Raw genomic sequence first — 23,488 nt, 5'->3', positions numbered from 1 at the left:
TATGTTCCTAATTTCAAATGAGGGTTTTGTTAGTTAAAGATTTCAATGTCATTTACTGCCATTAAGACTGTACCTACTTATAGTTGGAAACTTTTACACAATATCAAATCCATAAAGCTTTTTAAGGTAAACTCTCTACTGGAGCAGTTGGTATTTTCTTATTTGCTTCATCAAGTTAGGACAATTGTCAAACGGAACTTGACAAGCTTTAAAAGTGTCTTGTTTAATATGTGCAATAGGCTTCAGTTCAGGCTGAGATATCACAGATTTCCAGATGTCTCAAATAATGTTCTGGTAAATATTTAATGTAACTACAGTAGGTCTTATTGAGTTGTGTGTCAATCAACAACGTCACATACACAGACAAAATGGAATTTACAGACATAATAAAATAAAATTAGAATAACTCCTAATGAATACACATCTGATCATTTTCCTTTAGTGCTAAAAATGATGAAAAGGAAAGAAATATAAGCTATAGGCCTTGGCTCTTGTACATTTGGTCTTTAGTATTCAAATCCACAGAGTGTTGTTAGCACCTGAAGGACCTCAATTCTCAGAGCCCAGTCCTTTTTGTTTTAAATCTAAGACCCATAAATATAGTAAAACGTTTCAGTGTTAAATCAGTGCGAGAGCAAGAACTAGAGTCAACTTTTAATTCACTGTAACCACTTTTCTGAAACCTCTCACTATGTTCATCAAATATTTCTAGTTGTCAAGTGAAATAGACAAATTTGTTCCATATTTTACTTCACTTCTTGGTGGTGTTAACCTTGTCATTTAACCTCCTTTATGCATCTCTCCGCTCCTGGCTTCCTCATATCCATTCTGTCTCAGCTCAGCTCCTGCTGACTGGCACCTCCTTCATAAATTCTGTTTCCATAAGGTCATTGATTCCTAATCAAACCCTCCTAAATGTAGGGCTCTTGTATAATTTATCACTCAAATTGGAACAACTTTTACAGTAAGAAAGGGCTGTTATTAATAGTTCTATAAGGGTAACAGAGATAACCTGAGACTTTTCTGGATGCATGGTCATCCCATCCATATGAAATAATAGAATGCAAAACTAATTTCAATTCTCCCCTTCTTCCTGTATCCAAGCCCTTGACCCTGTCATTGTGTGGTTGTAACCCTCTCTCACTCTGGGATTTGGCCAATAGAATGAGAAGGAGATTATGTTTTTCCGGTTCAAGCCTGGTGGTCAAGAGAAAGTGCACACTTCTGTTGGTTCTCTTGCACAGTTGGGCTGGCTTGTCTGTGTGCCTGAGCCTCTCTGAGAGAACACACCCAGCCTTCCCTGTGGGAGGGATGCGAGAAGCATGCAGAGCATGAGACATGTGGAAGATTTTGAAAGCATACCAGCTGACACCACCAGAAGCTCAGCTCTTCGGCTGACTTTGCCTGAAAACAGATGTATGGAAGCCCAGCTGAGACCAGATGATTATCCCAGACAAGCCCAATTTTTACTGCTAATCCATAAAATTATGAGTTGAATAAATAATTCTTATATTAAGCTAAAAATATTTGAGGTGGTTTATTATGCAACATTATTGTGGCTTTAGAAAACTCATACACTAGCTCCAATCTCTCTTCTGAGATCCAGATTCATTTACTAAATATCTTTACCTGAATCGCCCACAGACATTCCAAATTCAAGGGAGACAAAACAAAGTTATGAAATTTTCCACAAATGTATTCCTTTACCTAGATTCCTTCATCGCAGAAATCCAGTTTTCCAAGTTAAAATTCTGGGACCATATTAAATTCTCACTCTTTCCCAATTTTAATAGGAGAGCTATTCCTATTGAATATATCCCTTATATATCTTTATAAATCATTGTTTTCTTCTGTCATCGATCACCAGGCCTTGAATGGACTTTCTCAATCAGGGCTCTTGAAAAAAAAATCCTAGTGTTCTAGTGTACCCACTGAATGTAATACATTAAATATACCCTATACATTCAGAATTGGAGAACTGAAAAAGTGTTCACTCAAATAATTTTTCTAGGGTTTAATTCCCATGAAGAATCCAGATTTAAGAAGGGCTTCCTCATTTTTTTAGGGCACCCTTGCAATGATCTACACGATTGTTCTACCTCAATAAGCTTCACTTTCTTCTAATTGATCCTCCCTAATTTATGATGAGATCTAGCTTTTGTCATTGTTTTTCATCTGTAACTGAATTTTATACAAGAAAAATGTTAGATCCTCTCTGACAAGGATGTTAATGAAATTAAAACAATGGTATATGTAATATATTATTAATACTTTTATATTGCTTACCTGGCTATGTATCCATAACAATAGTTAAGTATGAAAACTTGCTGCTGTCACTGTATTTATCTCTCTCTGATTGGCTAAGCATTCGATATTCTTTGAAGAGAGTTGAAAATACATAAAATAGCCATGCCATGAGCTAGATTGCCCAATGGATTTGGCCCCCCTCATACATTTACATCAAAGCACATGGTGCAGAATGACAATTCTTGACCTGAGGGGTTGGTGTTGTCTTTCAAGGTGTTGCATCCTCTCAATTAGAATGCTTTTGCATATATTACAATGCCTTTCCAAGATGAGAACTGTGAGCTCTACTGATATTTGTGAAGCAATAAAATTTCCTAAAAACTGCAGTAACTTGCCAAGTAACTCTGGAATTTAATCAGGCCATCAATCAGCAAGGTTAGGTCATACAGGCTAATATTTCTTTGGAGCTTAGATACAGTTGAATGATTTTTGGTTTAACTAGAGGCAAAATGTTAGTTCCTCATGACATTTAACAGTTCCTAGAGTCATTATTTTGACAGCATCTATTTGACCTGAGAAACTTCTTGCCTACAGAAATAGGCTTAGGGCAAAATTTGCTTATATAAATCCTCAAAAATAAAAATGACCTGAAAGGTCAATTATAATCATCTATTAAAAACAAATATGGGCTTCTGAGTAAGATGATGACCTGGGCCTAGGCTTCTAACTTCCTCTATCCAGAGTTATAAGAATGACCAGGAAAAGATGAAAACAAGGAACATGCTCTAGGCCTGAAAATTAGAAAACATGTCATTAAATGCCAATGATTTTAAGGAATGCCTGCTAAATATACTGCACACTCAATTGGTTGTAAGAATGCACAGAAGTCTTATTTGCAGTTTCCCTTCCATAAAAGAACAGCAGCACTAAGAAGTGTTCAGAATAAAAGAGCCTGGAAACCCCACTAATACCTCCTTAGAGAAGGGAGGGGAATTTATGAGATGAGTTGTCATAATACACAAGGGTCATAGCAACAAGGGGTGCTTTTCTGGAACACATATCTAAAATATAGGCAGAATACCCAGGGGGAGATCCTTCTGGATTTGAATGGGTCATAAAACCTCAGAAGCAGGCCTTCTTTTCAGGTAAAAGACGGAAAGTATCAGAGGATTCGGGAAGCCTTGGGGCTTCTTTTTGAAGGGCATATAAAATAAGTGGGAAGTCAGCACACTCAGGCTGCTTTCCAATTGCACTATTTCTTCTTCATCTTGTTTTTTTACTTAAACCATAAGATCTTTGAAATGACGCTAAGATTCAGAAGAAGGGGACAATTTCAAAGCATCAGAGAAAATAGCTCTCTTTGAAGTCTATTCACTAACAAAAGAAGGCGAGAAAAATTAGAAAAGTGATGAATCATATTTCCAAAAGGTTCAAGGTAACTCAGCATCAAACAACTTGGCATGTATGAAGTGACAGTAAAAGTGAGGTAGGAAAAATATGAGATGGGGAGAGGGGTTATAAAGATGGAACCCCACTCAGAGGAGGCATTTGAAACTATGAATAATTTTGGTATATGTTGAATATGAATTTTGTTAACTTGAAAGTGCAAGTTATATGTGCGTCCAAATGTTCTGTGCTAATTCAACAAGTACCACTGTGGCTCACCCATCCAGAAGTTTGTTATAAAAGGAAGGCCATGGGCAGCTCCTCGGTTTGGCCAGGTAAGCAGAGTGTCTCAGGTCCCGAACATGTGCCAGCAGCCAGCTAAAGTCTCGGGGACCGGCTGCACCAAGAGCATCCCTTCCAAGCTGTCTCACTCTCAAATCCCAGGTTGAAAGAAAAATGTACACATGAACTATTGTGTTCTGTCAAATCTGTTGAATATGAATGCATGACCTAAATATGTTGTGTAAGTGGGAACAATATTTGCCTGCCATGCAATAACTCCAATTGGAATGAAATCTTGATCTCTGGTAGAACAGCAGGACTGCATATAATGACAGCCTAAGGAAGTGAAATCAGCTATTTTTTACGGGTGCAATTAGAGCTCTTTGGGCCCAACACTGGCTGTGGCAGATGGCAGACATGGCTATGAATTGGGAACCTGGAGAAAGAAGAGGGGAGAGGATGCTGATTCCCAGCTTTCCAGGGGAATTGCAAGAGTAATCCCAACTTTGGAAACATATGTGGTGTTCAAATGTTTACAGACAATTAAAAGAATAATAAATACAGCTCCCTTTCAAGTAGCAATAAAAACATGATTATCAAAGTAAAATCTGCTGGGGAGCTATAAACATAAATAAGTTATTTTATAAATGTTAATTAGTAAAACAAAATTTTATTTATTTTTTAACTTTGCCCCTGAGAGAGGATTAAGAGATGAATTAGATGAGGTTGTTATAAATATATTATAGATTTGGGAAATCAAATATATGTCAAGAGTAATGCAGAAAGAGAGAACAAAAAGATGAATCCAGAAAATGAATTATTAAAATAATATGAATAAAAATGCCTTGAATTAAATACAAAGTTTAGATTCAATATTTTTATTCAAAAAATGAGAAAATTGTGTTATCAACCATGAATGAAGAAATATTATGGATCCATGCTTGAAGAAAAAGAAAGAAAAAAAACTCAAGAAGAGGAAAATAATGGTATAAAAATGCCAGTGTTAAATATCACCAACTAACCATAAAGTTATTTAAACATCTGAATAAATCTTTACAATAAAGATAAAAAAGAAAAAGGAAGTTTAATTCAAACCAAAATATAATATTGCATTTAATGGAAATAAAAATAGTTATATTCCTTTGTTACATTCAGAATAAAGTAAATTGAATAGTGAAATTTTAAAAATACTGAGCCAACCCAGCTGGGTGTGGCTCAGTGGTTGAGCATCGAACCAGGAACCAAGAGGCTACTGGTTCAGTTCCCCGTCAGAGCATATGCCCAGATTGCAGGCTCAATCCATAGTAGGGGGTGTGCAGGAGGCAGCCAATCAATGATTCAAATCATTGATGTTTCTATCTCTCCCTCTCCCTTCCTCTTTGAAATTGATAAAAATATATTTAAAAAAATAAAAATACTGAAACATAAAAAAAAATGATGAGGCTAAAGTCATTTATTTATATTAGGACCCAAAAAAAAACAATAATAATGATTATATATTAGATAATACTATATAAACTTTTGGAAATATTTAATATCAAACAGAATAACAGCTACAAAAATCATAAGGAAAGATATTTATCAAACAAATAAAACATAAAAATTTATTTGATAGTAAGGCTAGGAGATTTTTTTATCCTATATCATAAAGAGGTAATATGCAAATTAATGCTCATGCCCTCACAAGATGGCTGTCTATGACCAGGCTGGCAGGGGGGTTAGTGAGGGACGACCAAACAACTGAACAGCAGGCTGCGTGGGGCAACCAGGCCCACGGGGTGGCAGTTATAGGGACCAGGCTGGCAGATGGGGGCAGTTGGGGGCGACCAGGCCAGCAGGGGGCCAGTGGTCCAGGATTGTGAGAGGGATTGGGCCTAAACCAGCAGTCAGACATCCCCCAAGGGGTCCCAGATTGGAGAGGGTGTAGGCTGTGCTGAGGGGACCCCCCATGCACGAATTTCATGCACTGGGCCTCTAGTATAACATAATATAAAATGATTATATTTAACAAGTAAAAGGTTCTTAGAAATAAATAAAACTTTAAAAATAGAATATGTTAAGTGAGCTATTCACAAAGGAGAAATGCAAATAGCTAATATATAAGAAAAGATCAGCTTAACTATCAATTGTAGCTTTAAATGTCAGTGCCATACTCATCACACATCCAAGATTTCAAAAAAATACACACACAACACTAAACCTCAGAGTTGGCAAGAATGGGCATTCTTATATGAAAGGGGGCATGATCTGGTACAAAATTAAAGTAGAATATTAGATATATTTTTATTTTAGTTTTTAGTTCTTACTATAGAGATTAAACTGAATATCTCTTTTGGGGGTATAGTTCACAAATATTCATTTCTTCACTGATTAATTTTGCTAAATCTTTATAGAAGAATTAGCACTAACCCCTCACAAAAATCTTCCCAAAAACATAAGAAAAGGAACATTTCCAGATTCACCCTGTGAAGCCAGTATTGCTCTGATTCCAAAATAAGACAAAGACATAACAACAACAACAAAAACTATGGACCTATATCCCTTATTAAGATAGATGCAAATATCCTCAACAAAATACTAGAAAACATATTAAAAGGGTTATATGCCATGACCACCTAGTCTTTATGCCAGAAATGCAAACATAAATCACCATATTGATAGAATAAAGAATTAAAATTGCATGATCATTTTAATAGTTGCAACATTTACCAATATTCAACATCTTCTCATGATAAACACACTCAAATTGGGACTAGAAGTGAACTTCCTGAACCTGATAAAAGCATCTACAAAAAACTCACAGCTATCATCATGCTTAACATTTCCCCCTTCAGAACGTCTGTCCTTGCTATATCCATTGAACATTGTTCTAGAGGTTTTAGCCAAATAATTAGATACTAAATAAATAAACAAACAAACAAACAAACAAACAAACATATTTGCAGGTTCTGCACATTGCCCCGCTTCTTTTCATGGTTCCTATATTTTGCAATTGTTGAATACCTAACATTTAAAAAATATATATTATGTGGAAACTCTGGAAATCAGATTTCCTCCTCTCCAAGGTTTGTTGTTGCTGCTGTTTGTTGTTGGGTGTTTTTTTTAGTAATTGTTTTAAAGTAATGCAATAAAGTCGTTGTTCTTTGTTGTGTATGGCCACGGAAATCTGCTTGTTTAGCTCAGTGGTCAACTTAAAATCAGACAGGTAAGGATTAAATGCCTTGACCCAGTAAATCTTCAGGTCTGTGGCAAGTGGCTCTGTGTGCATAATGGGGCACATTTTCAATACCCTGGAAGCTTACAACTCTGCCTCAGCCTTTACTCTCTACTTGCAGGATTTCTCAAGGTCAGCGAAAGGTGAGAGATTAGACTCCCTCTGTTCTTTCTTGGCTATTCACACAGCTCCCCAAATGCATTTGACTTAGTATTTTAAAATCCCCTAGGGACATTTATTTTTTAAGCTTTTCTGTTTAAGAAGTTTGGCCAACCTTTTGTTTGCTCAACTGCCATTGCTGCCACAGGCAGTTGTAATTTTAAACACTTGTTCTTAATTGTTCGCTACAAATGTTCTAGCACATAGTGTATTTTGACAGAATAAGACCTGACATGGGTCAAATAAAAACAAGCCTTGCAAATGGGAATTTTCCAGTTTCCAGAAAGTTCAAATAGTCCCATCTCTCTGAGAATGGGGCTTTGCAGGATCTTCAAACCTGTGCTCTCTACTCCATGATACCGGTCTGCACAATGACTGTGACTGTGAGAAAGTTGGTTTATAAGGCTACTGCAGAGTTGGGAAGGGGAGCTGGGAATGAGACAACTTCACTTCTTACTCAGTTTCAGCAGTTTTCTTGAATAAATGCTCTTTGGATTGATGCAGGCTGTTGGTTAAGGTTTAGACTTCGGAAACAGTTGATTTTAGCAATATTTGCTTTTAAGGAGAGATTTTTGAAGGTCCTTATTCTGCCAGTCTGGTAGTGCTTCTCCTTATGACCAAAATTTATTCTTATTAAAATATTATTCAGAGAGGATTTTATGTTTTAGGAGTTGTATGCCAAATGAAAGACTTCCACTAGGTTTGAGTTCCTTTGGTAAAGTGATCTCAGTAATAGCAAATTATGTGTATGTATGTATGTGTACATATGTGAGTACAGTATCTATCTATCTATCTATCTATTTATCTAAGCCTAAGCGACTATTCAATTTTTCAACTTTTTGACCATTCGAATGGTAGCTATGATGCACACTGAGCACCAGGGGGCAGACACTTAACACACAGGCATAGAAACATAAAACAGACTGATGCATCTCAGAGGAAAGGGGGGAGGGTGGGAAGAGATTAACCAAAGATCTTATATGCATACTAGAGGCCCAGTGCATGGATTTGTGTACTGGTGAGGTCCCTCAGCCTGGCTGTGGGGATTGGGCCAAACCCGGCAGTCCAACATCCCCCGAGGGGTCCTGGATTGTGAGAGGGTGCAGGCCAGGCCGAGGAACCCCACTGGTGCATGAATCCGTGCCCTGGGCCTCTAGTATCTCTATAATTGAAACATGGAGTTCGGGTACAGAATTCTTCTCATGGGTCCTTGTCCAATGAAGATGAAGAATAAATTATGGACAAAAAGGCTTCTTTAATAAAAAACGTGGAAGTTTACTGGAAGCATATACAAACTCCATCTGGGCAGTGGGATTCCCAAAGGGACCACCTGGGGAGGGGCCCCAAAATGGGAAAAAAAATGCTCTATCTCTACTTGGAAAAATATCCAAATCCAAACATCTAAAATCTGAAAATCTTTCTGGTTGTCCCTTTGTCTCAATTTTATAAAGTCTGTAGCTCTTTGTCTCTTCATGCTCCCTTCTAATTGGAACCCTTCCCCATTCCAAAAAGATGGCAAATTAGGAGACCCTGTGCTCTCCTAATTGGCCATTCTTTTGTTTCAAAATCCAAAATCCACATGATGCCCCCTTTTTTCTCGCTCTCTTATCTTGCAACATTCCTCTATATCCTGTGAAAATATGTTTCCCTCTTTCTGGCATCTGTTGGCATTTTTCTATCCTCTGTGAAAGTATGTTTCCTTATTCCTGGTACTCTGTGACTTTTCTTTATCCTCTGTGAATGTATGCCTTCCTCTCCCCTTATCCTATGACATTTCTCTATCCTTCACATATCCATCTTATATGTTCAGGTTGGAGTTTCTTTTGATCTCTTTTATGGCTCTCTCTCAGTTGTCCTGGCTGGAGATCTTTTATTACCCCTTATGGCCCTCTAAGCTGCTCAGATCAGGGCTGCTTTTATAATTGCTTTAATTGCTCAGCCAGAGATATATCTATCCTTCACATATGCATTCCTCCCCCATGGACCCTCTTTATTCCCTAAACCTGCCTATTTTGTCTCTAGAATTCCTTTCATGATCATATCATACCTACCAAGAGTATGAGAGGAAGTGGCCACACTCCTGGTCCAGCATCTTCAATTCTGTTTATTTTAATTAAGGAACTATTTACTGTTTCTCTATAATGTTCCAATTGATCGGCTCTGTCCCAAGAACACAAAGATGAGTAAGACACAGACCCTACCATTAACACACTTATAGTATGTTTAAGTGTACTCAGAATTGTTTTTTCATGCTAGGCCAATAGATCTAGAGACAATATTGGTTTTAGAGCTAACCATATCTAGGCTACCTTCTGCAGAAAAATACCAACAGTGCTACTCTTAGCAACTGGTTACACTGAGCCTATGGCTGCTAATGTTTTACATAGATTTTTCTCATGCAGTTGTCATGAAAACCTTATGAAGTAGGTTGTTTCCATTTTACAATGAGCAGCTGAGGTACTCAGAGGTTCTACAAAATGACAGAGCTGCTCCTTTTTCATATCCACACTTGAAAAGAATCCTGACTTTAGAGGGTGCTTCTGATGTATAACCAATCCTGCCATTTGCCTGAGGAGGGCCCTTGGGCAATGTCTCCAAGTTTTCCCTGAGCTGTGAGACGATGTAAAATATTTTCCTAACACTTTTCTCTATGGTGATAATGTATTACTTTTACAATCAGACAGGAAATGTGTTTAAAGAACCATGCTGTTACTTTCCATTCTCAGCCCCTTCACCTAAAAGTGACTGACTATATTAAGAACAGAAGCACAACACACACCTTTTCAAAAATATAAAGTAGAATATTATTATTTAACAGGTATATCTAAACATTACCCTAGTAATAACCTACTGAGATTTTCAGATTATGAAAGTATCTACCTCTAAAACTCAGGAAGCAGCAGGACACCACAATCTTAGGGAAACAGTTCATCAATCTCTTCATTATGCTTTGAAATGTGAACTCCTGACTATGTTTGTAGCAAATAAAAAGATGTTCTTTTAAAACAATTAAATGATATTCTTGTCAAGGAGCTTTCATACTATAGTTTTGGGAACTATAGAAATACATGAATAGGTAGCTCATACAGGAAAGAGAGATATGGGGGATTTGTGAGGGGTCCATTTATTCACAATTCATAAATCTGTGTATAAAAGATGATTTATATGTTTAACAGGATGCCGTTAGCTCTACTTCTGCCTCAGGCAGTGAACTCAGAGAAAAAATGCAGCACTGTAAAATTGTTTAAACCACTAATCCCAACTTCTTTCCAACTTCTTTTATTTCATAGAGATATTTGGGAAGATACATGCTGTTTCACATAATAAGCTCTAGTCACACAGAAGAAAGTGCAATTCTAAGCATCAGAAAAATGGACATTGTATTTACATTCAAAACCATGCTACTGTTATTGAGCAGTATAGTAAAAGGTAAAGACAAAATAATATATTATTGGCATAGGTAAAGACCAAATATATTGGTATAGGTAAAGACCAAATAACATATTATTACGTTAGTGTAGTGAGCATTTTATTGATCTATTAAAATTAAACTGGAGACTGATACACTACTAGTCTAAATAGACTAACCAATAATAAAACATGCCTTGGACACAAAGTAGGTCAATCATTATGTTTTATATTCTTCCAACACTAAAACTATAGAAAAAAAACTATTTTAAAAAGTATTTTTAGTGTTTCTGGCCAAAATGTTTTACATTTTCCTTCGAAAACATATTCTAAATAATATATAAATGAAATGTGCAGAATTATTTCTTCTGTAAAAATGAAATACAAAGAGTTAATTGCTATAACTTTTAAAGAAACATGTTTTTACAGGCTATGAACAGATAGATAACATATGTAATTTCACGGTAATTATATTTCTTTTTCAGTTTATAACTGTTTCCATGTTTATCTTGCTAAGAACTGGAGACATGATGTTACCAATTAATGTTTCATGGATAGTACTCTTCTAATGAAGCTTGGTGTAACCCAGACTTGAAATGCATTCTTTCCCTTCCTAGCCTATTGTATTTAAGATTACCAGTTGTATAGAAATTTTTGAGCTATCTCTAAGTTCTCAAAATTCCTATGAATGAATAAAATAATAGTAGGTAACATTTATTGAGCATATATGTGCCAGGAAATAAGTAACATTTGTGTTTTTCATATATTGTAGCATTTAGCCTTCACAATTGATCTGCAAAGTAGGTATCATCATTATTATACCCATTTCATAGATGAGAAAACTGACAGGACTAGCAAAGATAAAGCTAGGATTCTAACAAGGGAACCTGAAACTCTGACTCCATGTGTTAGCTATTTAGGTACCGTTCCTTGCACTGTTTAGTGCATACATTTTGCTCTTTTAACAGTGCAAAGTTAGTGCCAATGCACACCTTCTGCATTGCTCCACTCATTCATCACATTCAGTGACTAATGAATAATTTTCAACAGCTAGTTCATCAGTGTACCATGTAAATGCCAAGGCACAGGTTGCTTTACCTTACCAATGTTTGAGCTCCCTCTAGTGGTAAATATTCCATAACAGCAGGTCTACAGTGATTGGGTTACCCATGTTACTAAAAAGTGTCTTGATACACAAATCCTACTAAGGAATCTACAAAGTTATATACAAATCAGTAAACATGCATATCTCTTTTGACCCATCTAACTCCATGGCATCCCAATTATACATATATCTGCCAGATCTTCTTAATTCCCAGTTCTACCAAAATCCATTCTTCTTGTCAACATCAAAACATGGGGCTTAACAACCCCATCTTAAAGTAACCTGCAATGTCTACCTATTAACCTATATATATAAAAGCCTAAGCAACCGGCCAACTGTCTGGTAGCTATGACGCACAGTGACCACCAGGGGACAGATGCTCAATGTAAGAGTGGAAACCATAGGCATGGAAACATGGAACAGACTATGAATCTCAGAGGGAAGTGGGAAGAGGGAAAGTGGAAAGAGATTAACCAAAGATCTTATATGCATACTAGAGGCCCGGTGCATATTTTCATGTACCGGTGGGTCCCTCTGCCTGGCCTGTGCAGATTGGGCCGAAACTGGCTCTCCAACATCCCTCGAGGGGCCCCAGATTGTGAGAGGGTGCAGGCCAGGCCCCGGGACCTCACTGGTGCACGAATCCATGCACTGGGCCTCTAGTATAGTTTATAATATGATATCTTCATAATTAGATCCCTTATGTATCCCATGCTTTTCAAATACAAATTTTACTTGATCATTGTAAATTGCCTTTAAACATACAACTAAGTTATATTTTCTACATTCTTTTAAACACTTTACATCTATAATTGTGAAAAGAGACTACAGCAGAGCTCTGGTTGGTGTATTACATTTGCTGAGTTTGGAACTAAAATTTCTTTTTCATTTTCATTTTCCAACAAACATTCAGTAAACCTAAAAATTGCCCTGGCCGGTGTGACTCAGTTGGTTGAGTATTGTCCCATGAACTGAGAGGTCATAAGTTCAATTCCCAGTCACAGCACATACCCGCATTACAGGCTCAATCCCCAGTCGGGTGTGTGCAGGAGGCAGACAATCCATGTTTCTTTCTCCCATCTTCCTTCCTCTCTCTCTCTCTCTCAGATCAATAAAAAACATATTTTAAAAAATAAATTAACTGATTTTTTAAAAATAAGATTTTCAAAACTCAGTCATAAACCTGCTCAAGATGGAAATGCAAGTAGAAGTTCAAAAACTCAGTTTTTCCCAATGTTTATCTGTTCAGGGTTTATGCTTCATCTTGATTCATTATTGGGAATGTTCGTTTTTATAGAAATGTTTTATTTTATAAAAAATTCCAACATATATATTTTTTAGTATCTGCATATGTGGCTTTAACTCATTTCAAATTTCTAAGGATTATATTTATGCTGCTCAATTTTATTTCTCGAGAAATTTTTGAGGTATCTACTTATTTTATTGTACTTCCTTGTTTTATTATTTTTTCTCTCAGAAAAAAAATTTGGATTAATATATTTTCATACTAATTTATTTATTCATTCTTTTGCTTTTTTGTATTCATTGACCAGTTTTACTTTTCAATATAAATTCATAATTCACTTATTTTTTATTTTTTGCTTAACTACACAGCATTTAAAACTATGAATTTTACTCTGAATATAGCTTTGTTTACATCTCAAGTTTGATAAGTATTGTGGTTGTGGTTGTTTACCAACTAAGTAACATCTATTTATAGTTCTTCTTTCGCCAATATTCACTTATTTGCTTTTTGATAATTCAGATTTTATTATATTTTAGTAATTGATATGTTATTTCCTTTTTTATGAATCTTGTTTGCAAATATTGGTTTATGTAATTGCTATTCTGAAGAACTCACTTATGCTAAATTTTTGATGTAAGATTTATACATTTAAAAAATCTAACAATGAATGATTTAAAATAATTTGTATTCTCTCTTCATAAAGTACAATATCCAAGATATATATTATTAAAGAGCTTACTAGTTTATTAATCCCTCTAATTCCACTGTAATTTTCTTGACAGATTAAAAACTGAGAAAGATACTTTGAAATCTTTGATGACAATGGCATTGTCAGCATCTTCTTGTACATATTTATAAGATCTTTCATTCTATATATTTCAACATCATATTGTCTGAATCCTCAGGTGATTCAGGTTAGTTTTTACCTGACGGTCTCTTTTGCCCAACATTAATATCACTATGAGTGTTGTATTTGTTGATTATGTCCTGAAGATGTCTGGTAGGGCAAGGGAAACAGGGCAATGAAGACTGATTTGGGTCAGTCAAGCTGAACCACTGTCATATCAAGTAGGACTGACCCCCAAAAGAAGTCTGGTTTATATCATTGTTGCAGGAGAAACAGTGGCTTAAACTTTGTAGTAATCTAGAATACATATAATTGGAAGTTACAGAAAATAATGGTCAGAGGCAGGGGACAGGAGAGGTGGATGGAGGTGGCTAGAGAGGGGGGAAATGAGGGACATCTGTAATAGTGCCAACAATAAAAAATAAATAAGAATAAAATGTACACATTTATTTTTCATTGTGAAGGGCACAGCAATTAGGCAGATGTCAGTACGTATAGTGTGTCTATTCTGGGCCTCTTCCCGGGGAGCAGAATCCAGCAGATCACAAAGATGGGCTCTCAGTGAGACTATCATGGCATTCCTTAACTGGAGAAACAACTACATATGAAAGTATCATATTAGAATCAAATTTATTTTGTTTTATTTTTAAATTATAGGTAAAGCATGTAGAGAAATAGGAAAAAATGTCATCTTCAAAAAGAAACTGTTTTTTACTAAATTACTTAAGCCAAAATAAAAATCAAATGACACAAATATAAGTTTTGGAAAGCATGAATTTCAACAACCTTTAGGACATAAGCATCATATAAATACATGTTATGTGCATGTATTTTATATATGTTACACATATATGATCTTCAGTGTTGATTTGCATATATTAAGCATTCATTATACAAAGAGATCTGATTTATAAACTCAGAATTGATATCAGATTGATGGTTGCCAGATGGGAGAGGGTTAGGTGAAAAAGGTGAAGGGATTAAAAATTAGTCATAGGGATGTAAAGTACAGCATAGGGAATATGTCTATAATATTATAATAACTCTTTATGATGTCAGGTGTATACTGGAAATACTGGGGGGATCACTTTGTAAAACATATGATTGTCTAACCACTAAATTGAACAACTGAAACTGAAACAAAATAATAATGAATGTAAACTCTAATTGAAAAATAAAACAAATCAATCTCTATTTAAAAAAAAATATTTTTACTGTTATTTTGACAATAATGTATTTCTTTTAATTAATCCTACCAAAGAATATTTGCTATTAAATATCACTCACTTAAAAACACTTTTGGTTAAATGTATTTTCTCCCATTATTTTTATCTCGTGCACTAGAAAAAAGCAAACAGTGTAGCTGCATTTTACTACAATTTTGCCAAAGAAAGTACTGAACGTAAATTCATATTATGAGTGAATAATGGTGTATTTCACCTCATTTTAATTTCAGTAATTGAGTGGGAAAATGGGAAAATCTATTAAAAGAACCTGTGCTGGTCAAGAACTAATGAGACAATATCTGAGTCACTGGCTGTCATGGTAACTGGGCTTTATGGAAATCTGACTACTGTGCCCAGTAGCTCCGTAAGTGATAGGTTACACTTCTAATTGGGTTGTCTCGGCTTACAAGATGGGCTTCATGTTCCTAACAGGTACAGAATGCACACATGCTCACAACTTAAGTTCAAACATCTAGCGCTAAAGATAAATTAGACTTTGAGAAAATTTTCAAAAATTAAAAAAAAAAAACGTTTACTCCTCTCATTAACTCAGTTTCTTTCTATCTAATTGTATTAACAACTAGAGGCCCAGTCCATGACATTCGTGCACTGGAGTTGGGGGGAGCGGGGGAGGTCCCTCAGCCTAGCCTGCACCCTTTTGCAGTCTGGGAGCCATCAGGGGATGTATGACATCTTAGCATCTCCTGGGAGGCGGGATCCTGAACTCACCAGCCATCAGCCTGGCTTGTGGCTGTGCTTCGCTCCTCCTGTGGGAGCGTACTGACCACCAGGAGGCAGCACCTGCATTGAGCATCTGCCCCTGGTGGTCAGTGCGCATCATAGCAACCAGTCGTTCCACCTTTTGGTCGATTTGCGTAATACCATTTTATTATTTTTTTAAAATATTTTTTTTATTGATATCAGAGAGGAAGAGAGAAGAAGAGAGAAAGAAACATCATTGATGAGAGAATCATTGATAGGCTGCCTCCTGCACGCCCCCCTACTGGGGATTGAGCCCACAACCTGGTCATGTGCCCTTGACCTGAATCAAACCTGGGACCCTTCAGTCCGCAGGCTGATACTCTATCCATTGAGCCAAACCAGCTAGGGTACCACTTTATTATATTGGATCATACCAAGATTAAAAAAAAAATTGAGTTTTATGAAAATACATCAATAAGAATCCTCCTAAGAACAAAATTTCCCAATGGAATGGTTTAGAAATTGCACCAAACCTATGAGTCTCCAAGAATAATACGGTGTTAGAAAGAGCCAGATGCAAGACTGTCCTACAAACACCTGTGGGCAGAGCTTTTTAATGTGTCTATGTGTTTAACAATATCTTTCCTTCTGTGTCCTTGGCCTTTGCAGTTCAAAAATTCAATGAATTCTGAAAACTACAGAACTCAATGCTTTCAGTTCAACTTTAATCTCTTTAATATTTTGATTGCCATTTAATTTTTAACAAATTGATCACTATCTTCTGATCCTTTTTGGTAGATAACTTATTTCTAAAAGAAAAACCTGCATGATAAACTGAGGCAAAGTAAACACTAGCATGCATTATTTTCTAGAAAGCCATGTGTCTTGTCAGAGCTTGTGAGTACAAGAAGCATCAATAATGCTTCTTCTGGGAAGCTCTGTACTCTGTTAAATGTATCAGCATGTGACTAAGTTTTACAGGTACCAAATATCAAAAGCAATCAATCTATAAAGTCAATATAATGAAAGCCAAAGGAGCACGTATCTACGCTTTTCTAAATTCAGGTTGTAAGGTTGCAGAGAAAAAAAAGTGCCATCAAAATCACTGAAGTACAAAGTTTCATTTATACAAGGTAAGTCTTAGAGATCTATTATCTTGTGTGCTTAAAAATTTGCTAAGGAGGTAGATCTTATGTTAAGTGTTCCAGTGATGATAACAATAATAATAAATAAAGTGGGTAGCAGCAAACTTTCCGAGATGATAGAAATATTGATAGGATAGACTGTGGTAATGGTTTTAAGGATATATACCCTATCTCCAAACTCATCAAGTTGTACATATGAAACATGTACAGTTTTAGTCTATTATTCATCTTTCAATTTAAAAAGCCAGGAGAGTGAAGAAACAGAACAGCCAAGTGCATTCCTGGGAGAGATTCGGCTGGTTCCGGGACTGTGTGAACTGACCTGGGATGGAAGCAGCAGTTGGAAAGCCAGTCGGTGTGGCCGGTTCCTGTAAGAAGCACATTGCCTTTGGGAAGCCCCACTGCCTTCCAGAGGCGGTCCTCGCTGCAGGAGATTAGCATGTCCTTGCTGGGGTGCATCACGATGCTGCAGTCAGACAGAGGAGAGAGTTAGGGGGCGATAAGAGCAATGCTTTCACACTGTGAACAGAGGAAATGGCAGTGGCTATTCCACTTCAGCAAGGCAGGACAGTTCCTAGGGTGCTGGTCTGGAGCTCAGAGGAGCCAGTGTCTACCTCCTGGCTACAACTCTAACACTAATCACTTTCTGATTGCCATCAACCTAATTAACTTCACTGGATCTCAGATTCCTTATGTGTCAAATGAAATGCTTGGTTTAGGTAATTGCTCATGTCTAATTCTAATTTTAAAACAATAATTCTGGTTTTGGGGGGGGGGTTAGTAAGAAAAAGTGATGCCAATGATAACTCAGTGTTAGGATAGTTGGACCTGTAGCCATGGTAATTATTAAGAAAATCAAAATTCTTTGCAGATTATAGGATATCTTAAACCAGGCATTATCCAGGAAAAGATCATAAATCATAACCACCATCATAGTCCTTTAATAAATGCTATAAATGAAACATTAACTTCATGGCCTACTATCTACACAAAGAGAAGGAGCTCAAATTCTGTGCTAATATGCCACTTAAACTGGTTTCAGTCAATGCACAGTACACAAATTACAGTAATGAATTCAGGATGCATCAGGCAATTCCCCACTCTATAAAGGCATAGGGGGAAATGAGAAAGAAGTATGTGAAATTATCACTTAACACATTAAGCAGAATTATTTGAACCAGGCTATGATCACTCTGGCTATTCAAATATTGGAGCTAAACCATTCCAAAATCAAGAGTCTACAAGGTTAATGCCTGATATTTCATCTATGGCCATGCTCTAATCTTATTTATATAGAGTTTCATCTATGCCTTACAATGTAATGGAACAAATGTGCCCAATGTTAAGCACCTATTTAAATACCAGCCTAAATAATAGCAACAAATTGTTCAATTTCAACATAGCCCTCTCAAATCTAAGACATAATGTTTTTGCTTGACTACATAGTGAAATGAAACAATGGCTTAAAAATAAAAATTACCCATTAATTTCTCCCACAGTGCATTCTCTGAATGGCCTTGTCCCTTTCTTCTTCAATATAGACTTTAGGGGGAAAAAAAGTATATATATATATATATATATATATATATATATATATATATATATATATATAATCAGTCTATACCTACATGGGTAGTTCCAGGGATAACATGAGATTAAAACTTTTCTCATTATGGATCCCTTCCATTTGACCTGTAAATTTTAAACTGAAAATTCATTTTCTTGCACTAGACCTCTACAGTTTTAGAAATCTGCTAGGGTCAACCAGTGTTGCAAACATTCAAATCACAGGCATGTAACCACTATGCGCAGGGCCTTCTTTTTAGTGGAGCACTGTTTCATTTTTCTCCAGTACTTCCCTCCTCAAAATAAACACAGTGGAAGGGAAATTTTTCATTTTGCAATTCATCATAATGTTGGTTTGTGATTTTCAGAAGGCCAATTTAGGAAAGGAATTTATTACAGCTCAAACTGGGTAGAGGATACATTTATAGAACTTAATTAGAAGAAAAATATGATGAGAGGTAAAAAATGTCAGGCTGAAATGAATTCTATATTCAAATACACATAAGAAGGCAGACCAAATCCTTGAAGCTATGAGTATGATGTATGTTGGCTCACAGCTTTCCTGGCAGACACATGCACACTCGACTAGATGATAAATTACCCTCTTTAAGTGAAGATAACTAAATCATTGATGTCTTTACGAACTTTGAAAGATAAGTTTCTCAAATGACTTTTGTGAGGGGAGCTATTTGTAGGAGTTAAGGAAAAATATAAATAAACACAAATCATTGGTGCCTCATCAGTTTTGGAAGTGGTTTCCAGATTCTTATCTCTTCTGCTTTGGGGCCTCCTCTATCTACTCCTACTTCAACTTTACACAGACTGATCCCACTCTCATGTTTTTGTTCATATATTCATTTTTTAACATGGACTCTTTTTTAAAAAATTATCTCTCATTTTCTAATTGTTCTGTACAAATTTCGGTCAAATGCTGATATTCTATTCTGCGAAGAATGTATCTTACTTCACTCATGAAATGTTCTGTAAGTGAACAGAAATATTTCCAGCATATATCAGAAGGAACTTAGTGCTTCACATGTTTCACATCCATCAACCCATAAACACTTGTTATTGATTTGGTCACTAACCAAGAGCATCAGCAGAGACTGGGTCATGGTGATCCAGATCCCCACCAAAGAACTCCCAACTCAGATCACTCTGGGGGGAGATGATCAAGATGGAGAACAGACACATGGACTGGCACTATTCCCTGTATTCAGAAGTTTAGTGTTGTTATCAACTCCATAATGAGGTACTGGTGTCTGAAGACTTCCTCCTCCATCATCATCAATTAATGGTAATGATATCCAATATTATTTGAAAAGTTAATGTGCACCAGAACTTATACTAAATGCTTTTAATTTTCACAAGTGGAATTAAAGCTCATGAGGGCGGGGTGTATGGCTGCTTTGTTTGCTATATATATCAACTCCAACTATGCTGGCACATAGCTATTCAGCAAGTGCTTTTCAGATAGACTGAGCCCAAATGACATGGCTCAGTAGTTGAGCACTGACCTATGAACCAGGAGTTTAAGGTTCGATTCTCAGTCAGGGCACATGCCCAGATTGTGGGCTCGATCCCCAGTAAGGGGCATGTAGGAGGCTGCTGATCAATGATTCTCTCTCATCATTGATGTTTTTCCCTCCCTCTCCTTTCCTCTCTGGAATCGATAAAAATGTATTTAAAAATATATATCTGAGTGAATGATTTTGGCACTATTAGTTTTGTGATTTAATGAGATGTGTAAATTGCTCAAGTTTGCATTTGGTAATGGATAGACTGCTAACTTTGAATTCAGGGCAGTTTGATTTCAAGGGTCATGATTTTAGCTACTTCTACTTCATGTCAATATTTCATAGTTTATTATTTATATGTGCATTATAAACATCAATAATAATTATTATAGAGATTGAAAATAATTTTTATAATTCCCATAAATGCTCAAGTCATTTACACATTAAATCCTGTGTTACAGAAACCATCTAGGAATTGTCAGGGTATATATTGGAGCTGGGTACCATGCGGCATAACAGTCATTAAAGGGTTAGAGGACCCTGCCCTTGACAGGTTAAATGCTCTGGTGTTGTAGGAGAAACCAGGTGACAGCACACCTCCTACATCCCTGTCTACATAAGGCTGATGTACTGCATTTTGAACTTGATAAGGTATTTAATTTGTTCTCTTCTGCTAAAATTATGAGCCTTGTATTATACTTCAAGTTGTCAGAGAGCATTGCCTTTTTAATCACCTTTTATAGAATGTCCTGTAAACAATAAATGTAAGAGAATCTATAATAATAAAAGCGTATTATGCTAATTAGCCTGGATGCCCTTCCGGTCATCCTTCTGGAACATGCCGGGGCTGCGAGGGAAGCCCGGTCCCCGGTGCCAGAGGGAAGCCAGTGCCAGCAGCCAGGGGAAGGAAAGCCTACTTTTGCACGAATTTCATGCATTGGGCCTCTAGTATTTAATAAGCACTGATAATTTTCCTAGTATACTGAGGCCTCAACTTTTGTCATTCTATTTATCTCTGCATCAGTCTTTCAAAGAACCTGAAGAAAAGAGAAATAACTACCACTCCATGGGAGTCAGTTCTTATCCTAAAATTGCATACATTAACCCGTTTAATGATCATGACAACCCTGTGAATTAGGTCTATGGGTATCCTCACTTTGCAGATGGTGGAACTGAAGCACGTAGCGGTTAAGCGATCAGCTCAAGGTCACAAAGCCAGGAAGTGGCAGGGCGAGGACACGAATTTGAGTGGACTGTGCCCAGAGTCCATGTCTCTCTGTAGAGTGAGCTCAGAGTCTCAGCTGCTTTTTTTTTTCTCCTTTTTTGGCTGACACAGGAACAAATGCCAACTCAAATGTTGTCTTATTTCTGTCTCGGGGATTTATTGAGATGCAACTTGAAGTTTCTAAAAATTTGACCTTTTTCCTGTCATTTTCTAAGGATGTATGAAAGGTTATAACTATTGTCACTTATTTTCTATTAGTTAGGCACTGGCTAGGTTTAGAGTGGTGGATGGATGGATCAAAGATAATTGAGAAAAAGTACATATGTTCTAAAGCAGAGGTTGGCAAACTTTTTCTGTAAAGGGCCAGATAGTAATTTATGGGTCATATGGTCTCTGTTGTAACTACTCAAATCTGCCATTGTAGCATGAAAGTAGCAATGGATAACATATAAATGAATGAAAGAAGTTGTGCTCCAACACAAATTTATTTATAAATCCAGATAATGGGCCAAATTTGGCTTTTGAGCCTGTTCCAAATCACTTGCATGGCATGGAGTATACTAGTGTTTAAGGCTGTGGGCTTCACACTAAGATATGTTTGAACTCTTGCTCCAGTGTTTACTTGCAGGCATCCTTGGATAAGTTATTTCACCAGCCTTTGCCTCAGGCTCCTCTTCTGAAAAATAGGAAGGATATAGCATTGCTCTCATAGGTGTGTTCTGAGATTTAAATACGTTAACACATAAAGGACTAGAACAGGGTTGGCCATGTAGTGACAGCTCAATGAACATTATCATCTGAGGCCAGGCTGCCTAGATTTGAATACTAGCTTCCCTTATACTTATTAGCTGATTATATTGTACAACCTCTCAGCCTCAGTTTCCTTATTTGTGAAAAGGATGGAATGATAAAACTGATCCATAGGGAAGTTGTGAGGATAACATAAGTTAATCTATGTAAAGTGGTTGGAACAATATCTGAACATGGTCAGCTCTCCAAAAAAGTTTAGCTAATATCATTAATCAACATCATTGTGCTTCATTGAAATCTGGTGGTTAACTTCTATAATCATGGGAAGTAAGTTTAACACTGACAATTATGGATATTTAGAGAGAAATGATGTTCCCAGGTGGGTTTGGATAATCCCTGGACATTGCTGGGTTTGATTTGAAGTTAAATCTCCTCTCAGATATAATACTTTCACAAATGAACACAAAAGTTTGGTGGAATTTTTCTGATGACACAGTTTTCAGGAATGCATTCAGAGAAACAGTGGACAGTGTACACACACTGACTCCTTTCCCTGTTTTCAGGTATACAACTGGCACCAAGCAGTTGTGGGCCAGGAGGAAGGCCTCTGCTAAGGTAGGGCCTGGGCATGCTGAAATGAAGACAGCACAGTCTCTCCTTGGGCTCTGTCCACAAAGAAGTGTCCCTCTTGTCACCACAGAATGACTTGCATTCTCTGAGATGTCTTCCCGAAGCCCTAATTAATAAGAATAATGAGCTCTTTTTAAATATCTTCCTGGCACCTGCCCTAAGTGCCAGAGTCACTTCACTTTAAACTTTGAATATAAGCTTTCTGCTTCCCTTTAACTTACTATTAATTATAATTACAGGATTCAAAGACAAAGGCCCTGTCACCTCATTCCCAAGTTAATAAGCTTGTGACTAGGGTGGAAATAGTACAGGAACCGTCTTAAGGATTCACAAAAGGAAAACGTGGGTAAATGCTAGCCCTGCTCTTTAACCAAGCCGTGTCCTGATGAAATATCCATAAAATGTTTTGTTAAACAATGTACCCGGCCTGTTACATAAAATATTATGTTCTAGCAGAGATTCGCTCTCTTTTGTAATAGGGCACATTCCCTACAATAGACCATCTGATATGTACTCCAAAAGCTCTCCTCTCTAATTGAATTGTTCTTTCCAGTAGTGGCATTACACAAGGATATTTTGGAGAGAATATGTGTAGGTGTATGAAGAACACTATTAATTATCAGTAAAGTCGGTGACATAAGCACCACCATTAGACTTTTCAAAGAGAAGAAAATTAATCCAAAAAAAGATTGTCACAAGAACGGCTAATTAGACATCCCTGTTTTCAATTTCATTGTGAATGTTTCCTTCACTTTGGTTCACAGGCTCTAATTATTTCCAGCATAGAAGTTGCATGGTGGTTTGAAAATATATAAGTATCAAAATATGTACCC

The 23,488-nt window shown here is 36.6% G+C and overlaps 1 protein-coding gene across 1 annotated transcript in view; it reads right to left on the bottom strand.

Annotated features, from left to right (window-relative positions):
* Positions 1-23,488, bottom strand: part of SPAG16 (sperm associated antigen 16) — a 612,125-nt gene that overhangs the window by 321,121 nt on the left and 267,516 nt on the right. The window contains exon 11 of the mRNA XM_070423299.1: positions 17,290-17,433. Coding sequence (XP_070279400.1) covers positions 17,290-17,433 — 144 coding nt within the window. The remainder of the gene's footprint in view (positions 1-17,289; positions 17,434-23,488) is intronic.

Source organism: Myotis yumanensis, unplaced genomic scaffold, assembly GCF_028538775.1.
Source record: "Myotis yumanensis isolate MYYU_CA2020_CCGP unplaced genomic scaffold, mMyoYum1.0.hap1 SCAF_8, whole genome shotgun sequence".
Taxonomy (NCBI): Eukaryota; Metazoa; Chordata; class Mammalia; order Chiroptera; family Vespertilionidae; genus Myotis; species Myotis yumanensis.
The sequence above is the reverse complement of the archived record's forward strand: the minus strand, read 5'-3'. Positions and strand labels throughout refer to the sequence as shown.